Raw genomic sequence first — 18430 nt, 5'->3', positions numbered from 1 at the left:
GATAACTTGCCCAATGTCCCACACTAGCAGGTAGGACAGAAAATATAAGAGCATGAATCACTTAGCCTGACTGGACTCCAGTTTTCTCATTTGTAAAATGAGGGTATTGGTCTAACTGGCTTCCAGCTTTAGATCTGTGATCTTAGGACTTTGTACTGAGTACTCTTGCTATACTAAGCCATAGGCTGCTGAAATTGCTTATGTTAAATTTATCATGCAGTCAAAGAATGTGGATTTCAATAAATAATACAAGCATGTAGTCACTGAACTGTGTAAGCTACATTGTGTTATCCTTTTTTTTCCCTTGATCCTTAATACTCTGTGTCTAATTAAAAAAAAAATACAAAGCATAAATCTTCACAAAAATGAAACAAAATAAGCCACTGGTAAATGATTTAAAATGCTAGATATTTTTATTATGTCTGTGTATATACAGTTTTATTTTAGCTTTTCTCATAAATGAAAAACCTAACCAAACAACCCCCAACCCTTGCACAGGGAAGCTAAAGCCTGTTGCCACAGGGTCCCTGCACCTGGATTTCAGTGTCGATGCCGTATAACCCCTGGAGGAACACCAGTAACATTCGAACTTAACCTTGAAACTGCTTGTGTGCAGGATTTTTCTGTTATCAGAACTTGGAATCTTGATGACATTTTCTGAAATTTTTCCAGCTATGGAACTTCCATTGATGTTAATGTGAATTTCCACATTGAGAGTGAGCATAGAATATGTAAGAGGGCATAGGAGTGGAATTGTTTGCTGAGATTTGTGCTTTCTTAAGAAGTGGATAATGTTTTCTTCTCCTGGGTACATTCAACTCTGGGGAAATTCAGTATTAATTACAGATGGGAAAGTGAGCCAGGCTCTATTATACAGGACAGAGCTTTGTCTAGGCGGATTTAATTTCTAGAGTAATCCAGAATCGAAATACTTATTGTCAACAATTTCATCTCAATCCTTTTATTGTTTTGTCTTTTCAAACAACGACCACCACCACCACCACCACCACCAACTGACTGCAATAATTAGAGAGTGAGCGGCTTCGTTCAGAACTTTTCTCATCCTTCCCTTCATCGGATCAGTCATCCAGGAAGCCGGGGTGGATCTGCTGAAAATACTTTGCATTCCCAGTTCATTAGAACAGCACAACCTTACAAATGCAAGGTATCATCTTTAAAAATATGCATATTTATATATTTTGCTTTTATGTTACCCACATTTACTGTTGTATCCCTGCTTCATTTCCTCCCAAAGTGTCATCTTTGGTAATTAAGAAAGACAAAAAATAGTTCTACAAAATCAGTCAGTCAAGTATTAAACAGCTTCTGTGTGCTAGGCACTGTGCTAAGAGCTGGGTATTCAAAGGCAAAAACACACAATCCTTTCACTCAAGGAGCTCACATTGTAATGAACATGGAAACAACTATCAACCTATGTCCATATCTTTATCTATGTATCTGTAGTAGATGGTAGGTAATCTCAGAAAGGAGGGAATTTGCTAGAGGGGATTGGAGGAGAGAGAGGGAAAGGCTCCCTGCAGAAGGTGGGATTTGACAGGATTCTTGAAGGAAGCCAGAGAATCCAGTAGACAGAGGGTATTCCAAACATGGGGTACAGCCAAGGAAAAAGTTGTGGTGCCAGGAACAACAAGAAAGCAGGTATTACTGGATTGCAAAGTATGTAGAGGGGAGTGGGATATAAGAAGATTGGGAGAATAGGCAGGGTTGAGGTTTTGAAGTACTTTAAATGTCCAACCTTGAGCATTTTTATTTCACTCTAAAGGTAATAGGGAGCCATTGTACTTTACTGAGTGACATGGTCAGGTTTTTGCTTTAAAAAAAATCAATCAGTAAACATTTATTAAGCACCTATTATATACCAGGCACTGTGCCAAGGATGCAAAGGGAGGTACCAGACATCTCTGCCCTTAAGGAGATTTGCCCTCATTGGTGAAGGGAAGGTGGGGGGAGGACAAGAAGTTTTTTGCTCACAAACAGGTTTTGTTCAGGAAATTCTAAATTGCCAAATGTTTCAGTTTTTAGATTCAGAGAAGGAAGTTAGGTCTGTTCACAAACTGCATGTAATTGTGATATTCCTAAAGTGCAAATGACTCCCCTCCTCACTAAACGCCAGCTATTCCACTTTTTTTTTTTTTTAAGCAATCGGGGTTAAGTAACTTGCTCAAGGTTACACGGCCAGTTATTTCTGGGTGTGGTGCTAAGTATCTGAGCCCAGATTTGATCCCCAGGTCGTTCCGACACTGGAGCCGGTGCTCTTACTCTCTGTGCTACCTGGCCGCCCCAGTTATTCCACTCTTGCCTCTAGAATCACATGTAGACTTCTTTGTGTGGCCTTCAAAGCCCTTCTCAGTCTGGCTCCAGCCTAACTTTCCCAGTAGCATTACCTGTCTCTTCCTTTCCTGGCTTCACATGCTCTTGCAGCCAGATGGGCTTCCTTGATGTCCCTCACACATGACATTTCATTTCTTATGTTCATTCCTTTGAACTTGGAATGCATCTTCTCCTTACCTCCTCCTCTTAGAATCCATAACTTCCCTCAAAGTTGAGCTCAATTGTCATCTAAATGAGACCTTTCTCGACCATCCCAACAATCAGGGTTTCCTCATATATCCCATTTATTTAGCAAATGTTTTGTGTCTACAAATTGTCTTCCTGATGGAAAATAATAGAAACTAACGGTTCAAAGAATGCTTCATTTTTGGGCTTGTTTTTCCAGGATCTAGCAAGCACATAGCAGGTTTAATAAATACTTATAGGCTGGTTAATTGACAAACAATTCAGAAGAGCTATATTGTGTTTTCTCCCATATTTTAACAGTAAGGAAAGTCTTGTTGGCGCCCATAGAAGCATAACCTTTCTTATCGTTGTCTTAACCTATACTTTGGTTACTTTTCCCTTATCCTCCCCATCTCCTCCCACCTCTTTTATGGTTGGAGAGTGACTCAAGGAGGAAACTGAACAACTAATCCTAAAAAAACCCCAACAAAAGTAAAACAAAACACAAAACCCCCTGAGGTTTTTATTCATAGTCAGCCTAGGATAACCTCCTCTTCAAAGGCAGTTGAGGAGGGAGGCCCTCCTTTTATCCACAGCTCTTAGGTTTTGGCTTATTGTCCTCTTTAGGCCTTCCCTGGATGTTCATTTTTAACTTGATTTCTCTTTTATAAAAGTGTTGTGGGCAAGAAGCATGTGCAAGATGATTTGTTTTGGGCTGACACTGTCTTCATCGGTCCAATCTCTTCCTCTAGGGCTTGGTCAACTTCTGAGATGTCATCTGTCTGTCTATCCATTCATTTATCCATATTCATTCATTTGTCCATGTATCTATCTTAATCCATCCATCCATCTATCTGTTCACCTATCACTTTGGCTCTTAGCTGAAAGAACTTGGATTGAGCTGAAAGAACCTTTTATATTTCTGTGTTTAAAGATGCTTTTTGTTAAAAGGTACCTCTAGGGGGAAAAAGTTATTGCCTATCACTATGGATTAATATAATTTCCATTGTGTTGAAGGTGATAAAATAAACTATTCAGATTTCTGCCATAATTTCAACCCTGGGGAATAAAGCAAAATTGGTGTTGATCTTTAATATCATTTATAAGATTTCTTTCTTAGGAAGCGGTACAAAGACATTTTTCCATATGTTCCAATAAAATTTCAGAGAGTAGAAAAGTATTTTGTGTTTTCTCAGTTTTCCTTGGTGTTTTGGCCATTGAATAAAGGAAAATTTTAGTTATTCAGTGGTTGATGAGACTGCATCTAGTTTGTATATATTCCTGCCTTTTTAAAACATGAGAAACATTTTCAGAGCCTTATAAGGTAGCTTCAGTAAACAAAAGTTTCAGTAACACTCCTAACATCATCACTGAACACTTTATTATTCTTATCTACCACCATGCCCTTTGTTTTTTTGTGAGTCCCCAGCTCCTCAAAGAAACTATGTTTACATTGTTTCCCTGATCTGTACCACCTAAATTAGGAAGAAGGCAGAATGTGAGCAGAATAAGAGAATAGACAAGAAGCTCTAATTATTGGATTGGGGATTTGTTAGCAACTTTGGTAAAGTTTTTGGGGAAAATTTTGGAATTGTTGACTGAGGCGGTGTTTGGAGACCAGGATTTTTACCTAAAGTGTTGGCTAAAATGGTGTTTAGATGATCATTTTTGCCTCTGTAATGTGATATAACTTTGGTTTGCTACCATGAATGCCTGAAAATAGCATGGGTGGGTAGTGGATTTATTTCACACTCCCAATTTAGGTACTTTTTATAGAAAATGGAACAAGCTGACTTACCAGATTTAAATGGTGGTCATTACTTCCCTGAGTCATTACTTATGTCTACTCTGCTTTTTTAGTTTTTCTTTACCAAACCCAGATATATCATCAGTTCAGAACTCTATACTACAAACATCATGTGAGTCTGAATAGACGGGAGCTCATTCATATTTTACGTACCAACAGGACAAGTCAGTAGGCCTTCATAAATCAAGAAAGAAGTCGAAGGAAGAACAAAATTTACCAGAAGACCCAGACTCTGCTGGCTTTATTTACCCTTATAATGACTTGCTGGTTTGGGCAGTGTTGATGCAAAGACAGAAGATGGCCATGTTCTTCTGGCAGCATGGAGAGGAGGCCATGGTTAAGGCAGTCGTTGCCTGCAAACTGTACCGGGCAATGGCACAGGAAGCTGAGGAGAGTAACATATTGGATGGTGCCTCAGAAGAGTTAAACAATTACTCAAAGTAAGAGGTCTCTCTTCTCCTTAGAGTACTCTTTGACAATACTTGGTACATTTTTTTCTCTTTCAACTTCAAACTCCTAAAATAAGCATTCATACTGTTAAATATATACATATGTACGCGTGTGTGTGTGTGTGTATTTTATTTTTTACCTTTTCTTTCTGATCACGGTCTTCACATATCCCAAGGCAGTAGATTTTGGCTCAGTTTACTGCATGAAGAGCCAGTATGGTTTAGTGAGAAGAGTACAGGACCTGGAGTCAGAATCTAGACTTTGCTACTAACTGGCTATGTGACTTAGTCCAGACACTGAAACCCTGGGGGCCTTAATTTTCTTATCTAAAATTAGGGTCCTGTACTAGATGACCTCTCCAAATACCTTTAATTTGAAACAGCTTTATAATTCCAAATTGGAGGCAATCATTCTTTTTTTTTTTTTTTGGAAGGGGGAAGGCAAGGCAGGTGGGGTTAAGTGACTTGCCCATGGTCATACTGCTAGTAAGTGTGTCAAGTCTCTGAGGCTGGATTTGAACTCAGGTGTTCCTGACTCCAGAGCCTGTGCTCTATTTACTATGCCACCTAGCTGCCTCACAATCATTCTTAACATGGGGTAACCATTGGTGTGAGAAAAATAAATACATTACACTCTACAAAAGGTTGGAGGAGAATCTTGGTGTAATGTGTGAGGGGAAAGATTAGCTCCTTGTTTTACGATCCTTGTCTTCAAAACTCTAGGTTGTGGGGCGGCCAGGGAACACAGTGAGTAAGAGCACCAGCCCCAGAGTCGGGATGACCTGGGATCGAATCTGGGCTCAGACACTTAGCAGCCACCCAGACACACCTGGCCGTGTGAGCAAGTTACTTAACCCCAATTACTTAAAAAAAAAAAAACAACTTTAGGTTGCTCTGATAAGGTGAAAAGGAGAAACAATGGAGGAAAAAAATATTTAATGGAAACAAATTTATGGTCTTGGTCAATGTATGCTGAAAGCTTCTGAAGAAAGAGCATCTGTGTGCTAAGCACAATGGCATTTATAGACAAAAACACAAAACCCTTGGACTGAGGAAGTATCCTAGCTCATCTCCCTACTTTCATATGGGACCAGGATAAACTCTTCTGAAAAGATAATAAAGTACTAAATTTTGAAATGCTTAATAGAAAGGGATTCTACAACCGTCCTTTGTCATTCGTTTCTGGTACTTAGCAGACTTTTTTGTGGAGGGCAGCTTTCCTCCTATCGAGTGTAGGGATCCTCACCCGAATGATTTCTCATGGATCCTTACTAGGTTGGTCAAGGGGAAGGGAATGCTACCAGTTCCCATCCCTGTGGGTTACATGGGCATTTCCCATTGTGGGAGAGAATAGAGTCATAAGCTTCTCTCCATCTTTTCCTTTTTCTTGCTCATGAGCTTGATTATCACTCTCAGTCTTCAGAGAAATAAAAAAAAAGCTTATTCCTTTGAAAAGGTTAGGTAACCTCAGCTAAAACTACATTTCTTAAGCTGTAGCTTAAATTTTTTCATTTTGTCCCGTATGGATATGGAGAACAGCTAGTCATTATCTCCTGTGTAATAATCTCTAAGGACTTTTAAATTTCCTTCTGCAAACTTTTTAAATGCAGTAAAATTGACCTTGAAGTCTTTCTAAGTCTTTCACTCATTTTAGGACTCTGATTCATGTTTTTCCATGTTTTTATTGTGTAATAGAGAGTTTGGTCAGCTAGCTCTGGATGTATTGGAAAAGGCATTTAAGCAGAATGAGAGAATGGCCATGAAGCTGCTGACCTATGAACTTAAAAACTGGAGTAACTCCACCTGCTTGAAGCTGGCTGTGTCTGTGGGGCTGCGATCTTTTGTTTCTCACACTTGTACTCAGATGCTACTGACTGATATGTGGATGGGACGTCTGAAAATGACCAAAAACTCATGGTTAAAGGTAATCATTGTAATAATAATTATTTTGCTACCTCAATTTTGTCAAATACAAAGTATTTTCACATATGTGATCTCATTTGAGCCTTATGGATGAAGGTGTTTCAGATGTTATCCTCATTTTACGTGAAAAAAAAAACTGAGGCTCAAGAAAGCTAAATGTTTTAAATAAGGTCACAGCTAATGTAAGTAAGTGGAAAGTTAGGACCTGATTTCAGTACATTTAAAAAATTCTGTGCCTCTTTCTGTACACTATTTATTCTGTTTCTTGGTTTTGCTTATCTCTAAAAGGCCTATCCTATATTCCTCAAAGGGATGTTTGAAGGTCCAAAGTTAGATGTGAAATCACCATAAAAATGCATGATCAGAAGTTCAAATGATGGTTAAGTTTTTTTAAATTTTATTTCAAAACTTTTTTGAAGGAGGGAAGACAGGGCAATTGGGGTTAAGTGACTTGCCCAAGGTCACACAGGTAGTAAGTGTCAAGTGTCTGAGGTTGGATTTGAACTCAGGTCCTCCTGACTTCAGGGCCAATGCTGTATTCACTGTGCCATCTAGATGCCCCTAGATGTTTTTTTCCCCATTAGAAGCTCCCTTAATTCTGATCTCACTTTTAAAAATTTTTTTTGTTTATTTGTTTTACCAACCTGCTAAGCCTCCCTAGGAAGCAAACAACAGAAAACCAAATGAAGTTTGCAATATTTTCCACCCACTAATTATACTGTATTTTGCCATGTATGAATAGATTACATTGTCCAGAACCTCACCTCTTCACCCAATTGATCATCTCCAACATCCAGCCCACTATTACCCAAGGCAATTATAGCCTGGAATTTTTAAGGGTAATTTAACCAAGTCTTAATTACAATTGGCCTTTAATTTTCCACTCTGGCCTTGAGCTTTATTGCATGGTTGAAATTAATAAACACATGTTATTGAGTTCAGTGAAAAGGACAAATAACAGCCTTTATAATCAACACAACACTCTTTCCTCCCCTTCCTTTATTTTCTCTTCCCTTCCTGTTTCCCTAATTTCATCATCATCATCAGATAGCTAGCAATTTTATAGCACATTAAGGTTTACAAAATGCTTTAAATGCAATCTCATTTTATAGTCACACCAGTTCCATGAGTTAGGTGCTATTATCCTCATTTTACAGAGGAGGAAACTGAGGCCAAGATAAGTGATTTACCTTGGATCTCCCAGCTAAGTAAGAGTCCAGAGCAGGATTCATACCTGTATTTCTCTACCAGAGTCTAACACTATCTTGTCTGCCTTATTGTCCCATTTTGTTGTTAGAAGCTGATAGTAAGTGTCTTGCTCAGTATCACACAGTGTGCCAGTGATATTAGTTTGGCATGATAACAATAATAATAGCTATAATTTATATAGTGCTTTAAGGTTTCAAATCACTTTATAAAATGTTATATCATTTGATCCTCAAAACAATTCTGGGAGGCAGGTGATGATATTACTCTCATTTTACAGGTGAGAAAATGAAGACAAATAAAAGTTAAGTGACTAGACCAAGGTCACATAGCTAGGAAGTGTCAGAGACTGGTTTTGAACTTAGGTTTTTCTGACTACTTGGTCAACTAGCTGCTATATCATAGCTAGAACTGTGGAGGGAGCTTAAGTGCACTGAACCATACTCTTTACTAACCAATATTTTAACTAGTCAAATAAATGACTTACTTTCTAATTCATTAGTGATTGCACTCTGTGTATTGAGATTGAGTTTAGAAAGAGCATTAAGTTTTCTTGGTAGTAAACTTCTTAGCTGATGAGGACAAATTACAGAAAGATCTCAAAAATGAGCTTAATTATAAGAAAATAAAGGAAGATATTTAGATAAGAAATAATCCATATAATCAGAGTCCAGTGGCAAGACAAATGTCAAGATGACTGGGGATGGCCCAGGATGCAGTGGCCATGGACCTTGCAAGTGACCTTGGCCTTTCTAAATTAAGGTCTTTCTCAGGTCTCACTTTGTCTTAAGTCACACCCATTCAATGACTATGGGCTAAGGCAAGAATTGAGCTAAAAGATGGTCCAATTTACAGTCCCAAAGATAGCATTTAGAGAGGGAAGGACCTTGGAGTTTCTGGCCTAAAGAGAAAACAGTTACTATTTACACTCATTCCAAGCCATCAAAACTAACCAGTGAAGCTCAGAGGCTTGGACTGGGCCCATTGTTGGCCATTCAATGAAAGCCAGAATTATTTGTGTTTAGTTGGGAGGATAGGGAATGGTCTCCTGAAGAAGGTGGGACTAGAGCAGAGATTTGACAGAAGTCCAGAAAACCAGAGGTGGAGGTGAGTGGGCTTAGATTCCGAGGCCTGAGGGATAGCCACTGCCCAGGCACAGATAAGAGATGGGGTATTGTGCTTAAGGAAGTCCTTAAACCCAAATCACCCAAATGCGATCACCAGTCATCTTGATCTTTGTCTTGCCTCTGGACTCCGATGACTGGAGGAGAGAGTGAGATTGATGTGACTTTTCCCAGCTCTGCCTCACTCAAATCCAATTCATGTACAAGTCAAGACATCATACTCATGATATCATTGATCCTTTTTGAGAATAAAGGATGAACTACAGCCACAATAATAATCCTATCATAATGATAAGGTAAAAGGATCAGAACTAGTCCTGGAAAATGGATCTGGAAGCTATTGGAGACCGTTCTCTGAAGACACTGGCCCAGTGACCATTTGTGGCCCCAAAGGTCAACGCAGCATCAGGAAGAGGATAACAAAAACAAAAAAACATGTAATATAAAACCATGATACATCTGTGGGGAGAATATTTCACATTGTGCTAGATTCTACTTTAAAAAAAGAAACGCAGAATAACAACCCTACTTCCAAAAATAGCAGAATTAGAGAATTTTTTGCATGGAAAGTCAGACTAGAAAAAGTATCTTATTTCTTGAAAGATGAAGGTTGAAAGCAAAGATTGAGCTATAAGCTAACACAATATACAGGATATGAATAAGATTATCCTTCATTCGAAATGTATTTTGCATCTAGTCTGTGGGAAGGTGAAAGTCAGGACAATCTGGGCTCAAGTCCCATCTCTGACATCTATTGTCTGTGCCATCCTACAAAGTAAGTCATTTTACCTCCTAGCGCTCCAGGGAACTCTCTAAGACTATAGGTTGTAAGTCTGTGTCAGGAGAAGAAATTTCCTTACTGAGAGTTGTCCATATCCTTGTAACTACAGATGCTAGTCAGAAAAAAAATCCTGTGTTCTTAGGAGACAAAGGAAAAATAAAAGTCGTTCCTGCCCTCAAATAGCTTATGTTTTGCTTTTTGTTTTTCCTCCACCAAATTCCAGAATAACCGTGGAAGTCTTTACCCTGAGTTTTGTTATGTGCTGAATGGTACAGCTTGAAAATAATAGTTTTTAGAAAGCTTTAGATAAATTTATGGGTAGTATAATACTTAATGCTTTTAGGTAGGTCAAAGGATATTTGGGGTCAAAGTCATGGAAGAAAGCCATACCCTTCCTCAACAAATCCATTAGATTGTAAGCTCCTTGTGGGCACGGATGCCTCTTTTTGTATTCCCAATGTTTAGCACAGTATCTGGAACACAGTATCCACTTAATAAATATTGATTGATTGCATATATCCCATGGTGCTTCTGTCAGAAAAAACAATGATCTGGATGTCATTTTGTACCGTAGGTTCACAATGGTATTTGAGATTGTAATGGAAGCGCAATGTGTTACCTTAGAAAGGGCAATGTATTTGGAGTTGGAAGACTTTGGTTCTAGACCAGGCCAGGGGGCTTATTTTTTTTTTTTTAATCTTATCTCTCTGGCATTGCAAGTAAGCATTTTGACCTTGAAGGAGAGAGACAAGGCAAAAAAAGAAGCTTCTCAATTGGTCAGGTTTCAGAAGTAATCTGGCTCTAGTTCAGAAGATGTAAAGGACGTTGATTTGGGGAATTTTCCAAACACTGTAAAATTCATAAATGAAATAATACTGTCTCATAAAAGATGAAAAAAAAAGATCCTTTTAAAAGTCCATTTAGTAACAATGTGATCTTGGACAATAACTTGTGGCCTCAGTTTCCCCATCTGTAAGTCAAGGATAATACTTGCACTACATTACTTAGAGGGGGCAGTTGTGTATTTGTAAACTGGAAAGTGTCATAGAAAAGTGATTTAATGATAACTAGCATTTATGTAGTGATTTAAGGTTTGAAAAATCCCTTACATATATTACTTCATTTGATCCTTACATATCACCATTTAACAGATGAGGCCCAGAATGACTGTGATTTGTCCAGGGTCATATAACTAACATATAACATATAACATAACTTGAACTCGCATCTTCCTGAATCAAATTCCAGGGCAATAGCTACTGTGCCACCTAACGATCTCTTTTGGGGTTTTATTAATTTTTCTGCTTTGTTTTCTTTTAAAGGTAATCATAAGTATCCTTTTACCCCCCACCATATTGATGTTAGAATTCAAAAGCAAGGCAGAAATGTCACATGTTCCCCAGTCACAAGACTCTCAGTTTGCGTGGCATAATGGTGACCAGAGTTCCAGCAGTACCAAAGGACATGTCTCAGGGGTAAGTGTGAGATGAAAGTCAATTGAATTCTCACAAGATTTTTGTTCTCCTTCTCCCCCACCCTTACACTCAACCCCCAGCCAACTCTATTTTATGACTTAATGTCCGCCAGAACTCTATTAACCAAAACTTGTCAGCTTTGGCTGAGGGATTATTTATATTCATAATAATGATCCCAAGACATGACAAGAGGTTGAAATGCCTTTGGAATCTTGAGCTTTACTGAACATAACAATATTTTTGTGTCTCCCATTCTTCCTCAGCCAGGATTCTAGTTGAAAATTTGTAGTAGTCTGGATATTATATAAATGTATACATATATATATATAATTGTGAATACAAATATTTATTAATCAGAATGTTCCATGTTTTAATAATAAAGAGAGGGATGTTTTTCATATCTACGTAGTTAAGTTTGACTTTCCTTTTACTGTGTGATTGGCAGAAGGGGTTTCTTTAACACTTCTAAGTAACCATTAGTGGGGATCCCCATATTTCTGGACTACTTTACAGAATCGTAGATTCATACTTTTTGTTGGAATCTTCTCCATTCCACTCATACAAATATCTGCATTTGTTTTAGTCTAAGAATACTGTTAGCCTTTCCCAATCTTTATTCACATTAGTGTTTCCCCCCTGAGATTATCACCAGTGTAATTGTGTCTATATTTTGTTTGCATGTAGTAGTTTGTGTGTTGTCTCCGCCATTGAACTGTGAGCTCCTTGACAGCAGGGACTGTTTTTTCTTTCTCTGTATCCCTAAGGCTTAGCACAGAGCCTGGCACTAGCAGGTGCTTTACAGATGCTTTGTGACTTGCCTTGCCTTTACTCTGTATCTCAGACAGACTCACCTTGTTAACTTACATTGCCACTTACCTCTTTTTAGTCCATCTTCAGAGGGGTATTCACCATCTTGCTTCACTCATTTTCTTTCTATTGAAATGTTTGGCTTTGTTGTTGTTCAGTCATTTGGTCATGTCGGTCTCTTCGTGACCACAAATACTGTTACCCTTCAGATCCTTGTATTCTCCACTATCTCCCAAAGTCTGTCCAAGCTCATGTTCATTGCTTCCATGACATTATCTATCCATCTCATCCTCTGCTGTCTCCTTTTCCTTTAGCCTTCAATCTTTCCCAACATCAGGGTCCCTTCAGATATCATCTCCCTTTGAGAAGGTAGTAAGCATCTTCTATGACACTGAATGCTTATAAAATATCTATTAAGATGTATTTGTTATATTGCATACTGTAATTATATAACATTGAATTATTTATATATTATGTTCTGTATGATACATAGGATTATTAATTATATACATACTTATAATTATATATTAATAACATTATACAAATTAGTACCAAACAAGGCCCAGACACTCCCTTTAGAAGTGTGTAGAATCTGGCCCCAACCAAAGTTCCAAACTGGGAAGTGATTTTGGAAGAATGGAAGAAAAGGACTCCCCAAATAAAGAGCTATTATGGTGATAGACTCATCCAAGATACAAACACAGAAGACAATGACTGCAGACCATCTGTAAGCAAAGGCTCATAGAAGTCACAGGTGATGGTAGAAGAAAGGCAAGTTAGCATTAGCGTTCCTACAACCCCCAGGAAAAAATGTCATGACCCGGGAGCCAGCTAGGACTAAGAAGGGTCTCACATAGCTATACCAGCAAGATGACTTTGCAACTCACAGGCCTTTAAATCCTGTAGATCCCAGTTCCTACTCATTATGCTCCAGAAATCTTAATCTCCCCTTCCCTTTTCTTCTTGTTTTTACTTCTTACTTGTTTTACTTTACAGTTTTTACTGTATTGTAGGTAATAGAGGAAAAGGGAAGGAAAGTTCCAGGTCTTGTAGCATGGGTGCTGGGGTCATGTATCAGCAAGCACCCTAGCACACCCAGGAGTGCTGCTAGCACAGGTTCTTTGATCTGTTTTGCTAAAGGAAATATGACTTTTAAAGGGGTCAGTAATCTTTAATTACATTCACTAGTTCAGGGAAAAGGTCAGCACCTTAAACATGGAAAAAAATACAAGCAGAGAAATTAGCACAGAGATTCAACAGACAGGGCTCCTACTGTCTGAACAAAGTAATACAACCACCTCCATACACCAGCAGACCAGGAGAGCACAAACCTCTGAGTAGTTGGAGGGGGACGTTCTTAACAAACAGCTACTCAGAGTCCCATCCAGGGAATCAAAAGGTCCTTCTCATAAGCGAACCCCCAAAGTAAAATACCAACCTCTCAGTATATATAGTTTTCAACTAGTAGACTCACAGGCAGAAGGCATAACAACTCATGTGACTCAGTGCCTAATTGACTAAGTACCAAGAGGTGTGAAAGCCTTCCTACAAGCAAGAGTGCCCTAAGCAAGCTTCCCTTTAGGCAAGTTCCTCCCCCACTATGTGACTCAGGATGGATCACAGCTCTGACTGAAATACCTGCGTACCTTTAGACATGGGAACAAGGCCCTTGTCCAAGGAAAACGGGACACATGTGGTCATGGATGGGGAAGATCTTATATTCCATTAACATTGCAGATCAGAGCATTCTAAATTAGAATGTTGTATAGCTCTTCTGTAGAAATATTATTGCACATGGTAGTTGGGTGAGACAGTATCATACTTTGGATACCTCATGGGTTAAATAATAATGATCATACTACCTAACCACATGTAGCTTTTTGAATTTTACAGAGCACTTTCTGGCAATAACCCTGTTAGATAAGAAAATACATATACTATTACAGTTGAGGAAACTGAGGCACAGTGGGGTTAAATGACTTGCCATGGTCATAGAGTTAATAAATATTACAGTTGAGGCTCACACTCTTGTATCTTGACTCCATATGCATTGCTTTTCAGTGTACCATGATTGTGTTAGCTGCCCAGAACACCTTCTGAGCTCTTCTGAGTTTCAGATGTGTTTATATTTAAAAATTTTTTTATTGATGTAAACATTGGAGTTATTTCTTCTGAATTTTACTCTAGTTTGTACACACACACACACACGCACTTAAAAGTCTCATTTCTGCTTCCTGGAGAGTTAATAAAAATAAAGTAGGCACATGTCAGCGAGCTCCTAAGAGTTTTCTGAAGAATGCTAGACACACTTACTGCTTGTGGTGCTGGGCTAGTAAAGTCAATTAAGACTGAGATTTTTATTGGTTAGATAATTGCATTATTATAGTAAAGACTCTATTCTTAGTAGGAGATTTATGCAATTTAGCTAAAACGGTACGGGAGAATTGGTATTTACCTTTCCTGTAATAAGTCCTTCAAATACAGGAGTCACTCTTTGCTTCTGAAACATTCTGCTTAGATTTCTGTTGATTTTGTACTTAATAGCCCTTATACTTCACACAGTAAAGGGATTTGTTGAAATGAACACCAAAGAAAGCTATTTAAGGGTATATAATGGCAAAAAAAAATGTATTTGCATTTTCTTTCAAGTGTTAAGCAAAGAACGCTTTCTGAGTGTGTGTATGGGAAACTACAATACAGCTTCTCAAAAGGCATTTCTTTCTCCAGAGGGAAAAACTTTTGGCAGGTATGAGGAGAATGGCAGGAAGCCAGATCCTTCGACCAAATGGTCAGTCTCTCAGGACTCTGAGACTGAGAGTTGCTCAGAAATGGCTTCTTTGTTGAATGGAAATTAGACTTGCTTGCACAGATAATAGATATGACACACTTCCCTATATTGAATAATTGAAATTTGATTGTAACGTAATTGTGCTCAAGTCCTGGCTTTTCTGGTTAGGGTTTGGACCTGGCTGGATGGGGGTGCTCCACAACACATAAACAACCAAGTAGCAACTAAGTAGTTGAAGCAGTCACACTTTTTTTGTCATCGTGGAAGTACCATCTTCAATCTAGCTTGATCATTGTAATAGGATTTTTATTTTGTTTGTTTGGTTTTTTGCTTATGTTGATATATGATAAAAGGAAAAAGTGGCCTAAGAAAGTTTCATGCTGAAATGTAAAACACTGCATAATACTGATGCTTTCTTTTTAACTTTTTGGAGGGGGGAAAGCAGGGCAATTGGGGTTCACGTGACTTTCCCAAGGTCACACGGCTAGTAAGTGTCAAGTGTCTGAGGCTGGATTTGAACTCAGGTCCTCCTGACTCCAGGGCTGGTGCTCTATTCACTGTGCCACCTAACTGCCCTGCATATTTCTTACAACAACCCTATGAAGTAAGTCATGAAAATGTTATTCTCTCCATTTTATAGTTAAGGAGACTGAAATTCAGAGACTAAGTGACTTGTTCATACTCATTTGCTAGAGGGGGAGCTCCAGCTCTGGCCTCCTGTTTCTTATGGTCCAGTTTTTCTGTTTTTCCACTATAGTTCTGGACTCTTTATCATGGCAGTTTACTCTTGGGAATGCAGCATTCTTTCCAGGGATAACATCAATTAGCATTTGATTATCTCTGCCAAATTACTGTAATAACCAAGGGCAATTCAGATCTGATGGAATGCTACTGTAGAAAACATCTTACAAACAAAAAGTTATTTAATAGGAAACTCATTACCACAATTACCTACTGAGCTCTTCCTAAGTGGTATTTATGCCATTAAGATCTCAGTAAGTCACTGATTTTCTAGGCTATTCCAACTGTACTCTGGCTCCAACCTGCTAGGATTCAAATGGATTCTTCTGGCTCTAGGCACAGTTCAGGACTCAGTGTATCAAAGGAAGTGATAATTCGACAATAATTCAGTTATTTAGGAATTACAGATAATTCATCTGAATAGTCTAGGTCACAGAATCATTTCTCTCGAGGTCAGTTATTTTGATGATAAAGCAAAGGTAGAGATTGTTCTTTTGAACTGAATAACTGACTAATTTTCATCTGTGTAGGCCTGGCTTTGAGGGAGATTTTTGTGATTACTTTGGAGAGATAGAATGGCTTATTGGTCTTAGTAGAAAGAGCTCCTAACAAAGAAAAAATACATACTTTGTGGTGATGGGAAGAGAAAGAGACAGAGAGAGAGAGACAGAGTGAGAGAGAGAGAGAGACAGAGACAGAGACAGAGAGAGAGAGAGAGAGAGAGAGACAGAGACAAAGACAGAGACAGAGAGAGACAGAGAGAGAGACAGAGACAGAGAGACAGAGAGACAGAGAGAGACGGAGAGACAGAGAGAGACAGAGAGACACAGAGAGACACAGAGAGAGAGAAACAGAGAGACAGAGAGAGAGACAGAGAGAGAGACAGAGAGAGAGAGACAGAGAGAGAAGAGACAGAGAGAGAGAGAGAGAAACAGAGACAGAGAGAGAGACAGAGAGAGACACAGAGACACAGAGAGACAGGGAGAGAGAGACAGAGAGACAAAGAAAGAGAGAGACAAAGAGACAGAGAAAGACAGATATGCACACAAACAGAAACAGAGACACATGGAGAGAGACAGAGACGGAGAGACACAGAGAGAGAAAGAGAGACAGAGATGCACACACAGAAACAGAGACACATCGGGAGAGAGAGACAGAGAAAGAGAGAGAGAGGCAGAGAGAGAGAGAGACAGAGAGAGAGAGAGAGAGAGAGAGACAGAGACAGAGACAGAGAGAGAGACAGAGAGAGAGACAGAGAGACAGAGACAGAGACAGAGACAGAGGGGGGGTGAGGCAGAGAAAGAGGCAGAGAGAAACTGACACGAATAATTCAATTTCAGAATAAGCCTCCATTTCAAGTGGAAATGGGGAGTCACATCTAACCTTTATGGTTTGTATGCCTTTACCCCAGTAAGTGTATAAGGACAACCAAGATACAGAATCTAGCCTGACTCATACTTCTAAGGCTAATAAAAGGCTAGGAGATTAGCCAATCTGTTTCTCCTCCCTTGAAACAGAATGAGCTGCCCCTAAGGTCAGTCGTGACCAGTTGAGAATCCAGTCTAATAGTGTTTATGTATGCTATAAGTATTTGCAGGCAATGGATGATATTAGGAGCCCTCTTGTCCCATAAAGATGCACTTCTCTATGTGCTGATTGATAACGTGTCCTTGCTTGGGTTTGTGAATTAAACAGTATATACCAAAAGACTTATTGCAGGTCTAGGCCATGCTTAAAACTGCATTAAGACTTTCGGGATACCATGTATCCAGAATAAAATCGATTACTCACTTGTATTCTAAATTGTGATAAAGGTTCATTTCCCCCACTCCCCTCCCCACTCCACCCAATACCATGCACCTGCCTTTTTCTATGACAGTGAAAAAGACATTAAAGTGCTTGGTGGATCAGTTTTCTCATTTGCACAATAGAGATAATAAAGGGAATAGGACTATAAAGCAATAAGAGACAGCATGACACAGTGGCTAGAGAGCAGCATTTAGTATTCTGCCCCTGATACATGTTAGTTATGTCACCATGAGCTAGTGATTTAACCTTTTGGTGCCCGAGGCAACTTATAAGACTAAAAATTACAGTTGCCTTTCTGTTTTGGTGGAGGGAGTTTCCACAGAAGAAGTTCCATCTATGAGGCAGCTAGGTGGCACAGCGAATAGAGCACCGGCCCTGGAGTCAGGAGGACCTGAGTTCAAATCCAGCCTCAGACACTTAACACAAAAAACTAGCTGTGTGACCTTGGGCAAGTCACTTAACCCCAACTGCCCTCCAAAAAAAAAAGAAAGAAAGAAATTCCATCTATGAGCTCCTAGTTCCAGACAAAAATAGATATAGTTTCAGATGCGTAGCTTCTGTCTCTTTACTCACTGAGTTGTGAACTTGTAATTTAATCAGTGTAGGATGCTGACCCTTCCATGAACATGAATCAGCAATTATTCCATAACTTAGAAATCTAAAGAGTTACTGAGTATGCTAAAAGAATAAATTACTTGCCTGGGATTATACCAATGTGTGTCAAAGGTGGGACTTGAGCTCAAGGTTTCCTGCCTCCAAGACATCTCTCTATTCCCTATGTCAGCTGTCTCTCTTTTAAGGTTGTTGTTACTGTCATTGTTCATTCTTCATTCTCTGAGAGGACCAATGACTTGCAAATGAATCGAATTTATTATCACAGGGAAAGTGGATTCACTAATCAGTTGGTTTCCATAATAACAAATTATCTTTTCAGGCTTTTTCTTTTGTCCCAGGGTATTCTGTGGAATGGTGTGTTTCCTGAGAATAAAACAAATATTTTTCA

At 38.9% G+C, this 18430-nt stretch overlaps 1 protein-coding gene across 1 annotated transcript in view; it reads left to right on the top strand.

The window, feature by feature from the left end:
* Positions 1-18430, top strand: part of TRPM6 (transient receptor potential cation channel subfamily M member 6) — a 209344-nt gene that overhangs the window by 100076 nt on the left and 90838 nt on the right. Inside the window, exons 15-18 of the mRNA XM_069084606.1 lie at positions 1031-1165; positions 4484-4764; positions 6469-6697; positions 11130-11282. Of these exons, the coding sequence (XP_068940707.1) occupies positions 1031-1165; positions 4484-4764; positions 6469-6697; positions 11130-11282 (798 nt within the window). The remainder of the gene's footprint in view (positions 1-1030; positions 1166-4483; positions 4765-6468; positions 6698-11129; positions 11283-18430) is intronic.

Source organism: Petaurus breviceps, unplaced genomic scaffold, assembly GCF_028583685.1.
Source record: "Petaurus breviceps papuanus isolate PSGF00001 unplaced genomic scaffold, PetGlider_PUasm1.0 175, whole genome shotgun sequence".
Lineage (NCBI taxonomy): Eukaryota > Metazoa > Chordata > Mammalia > Diprotodontia > Petauridae > Petaurus > Petaurus breviceps.
The sequence above is the reverse complement of the archived record's forward strand: the minus strand, read 5'-3'. Positions and strand labels throughout refer to the sequence as shown.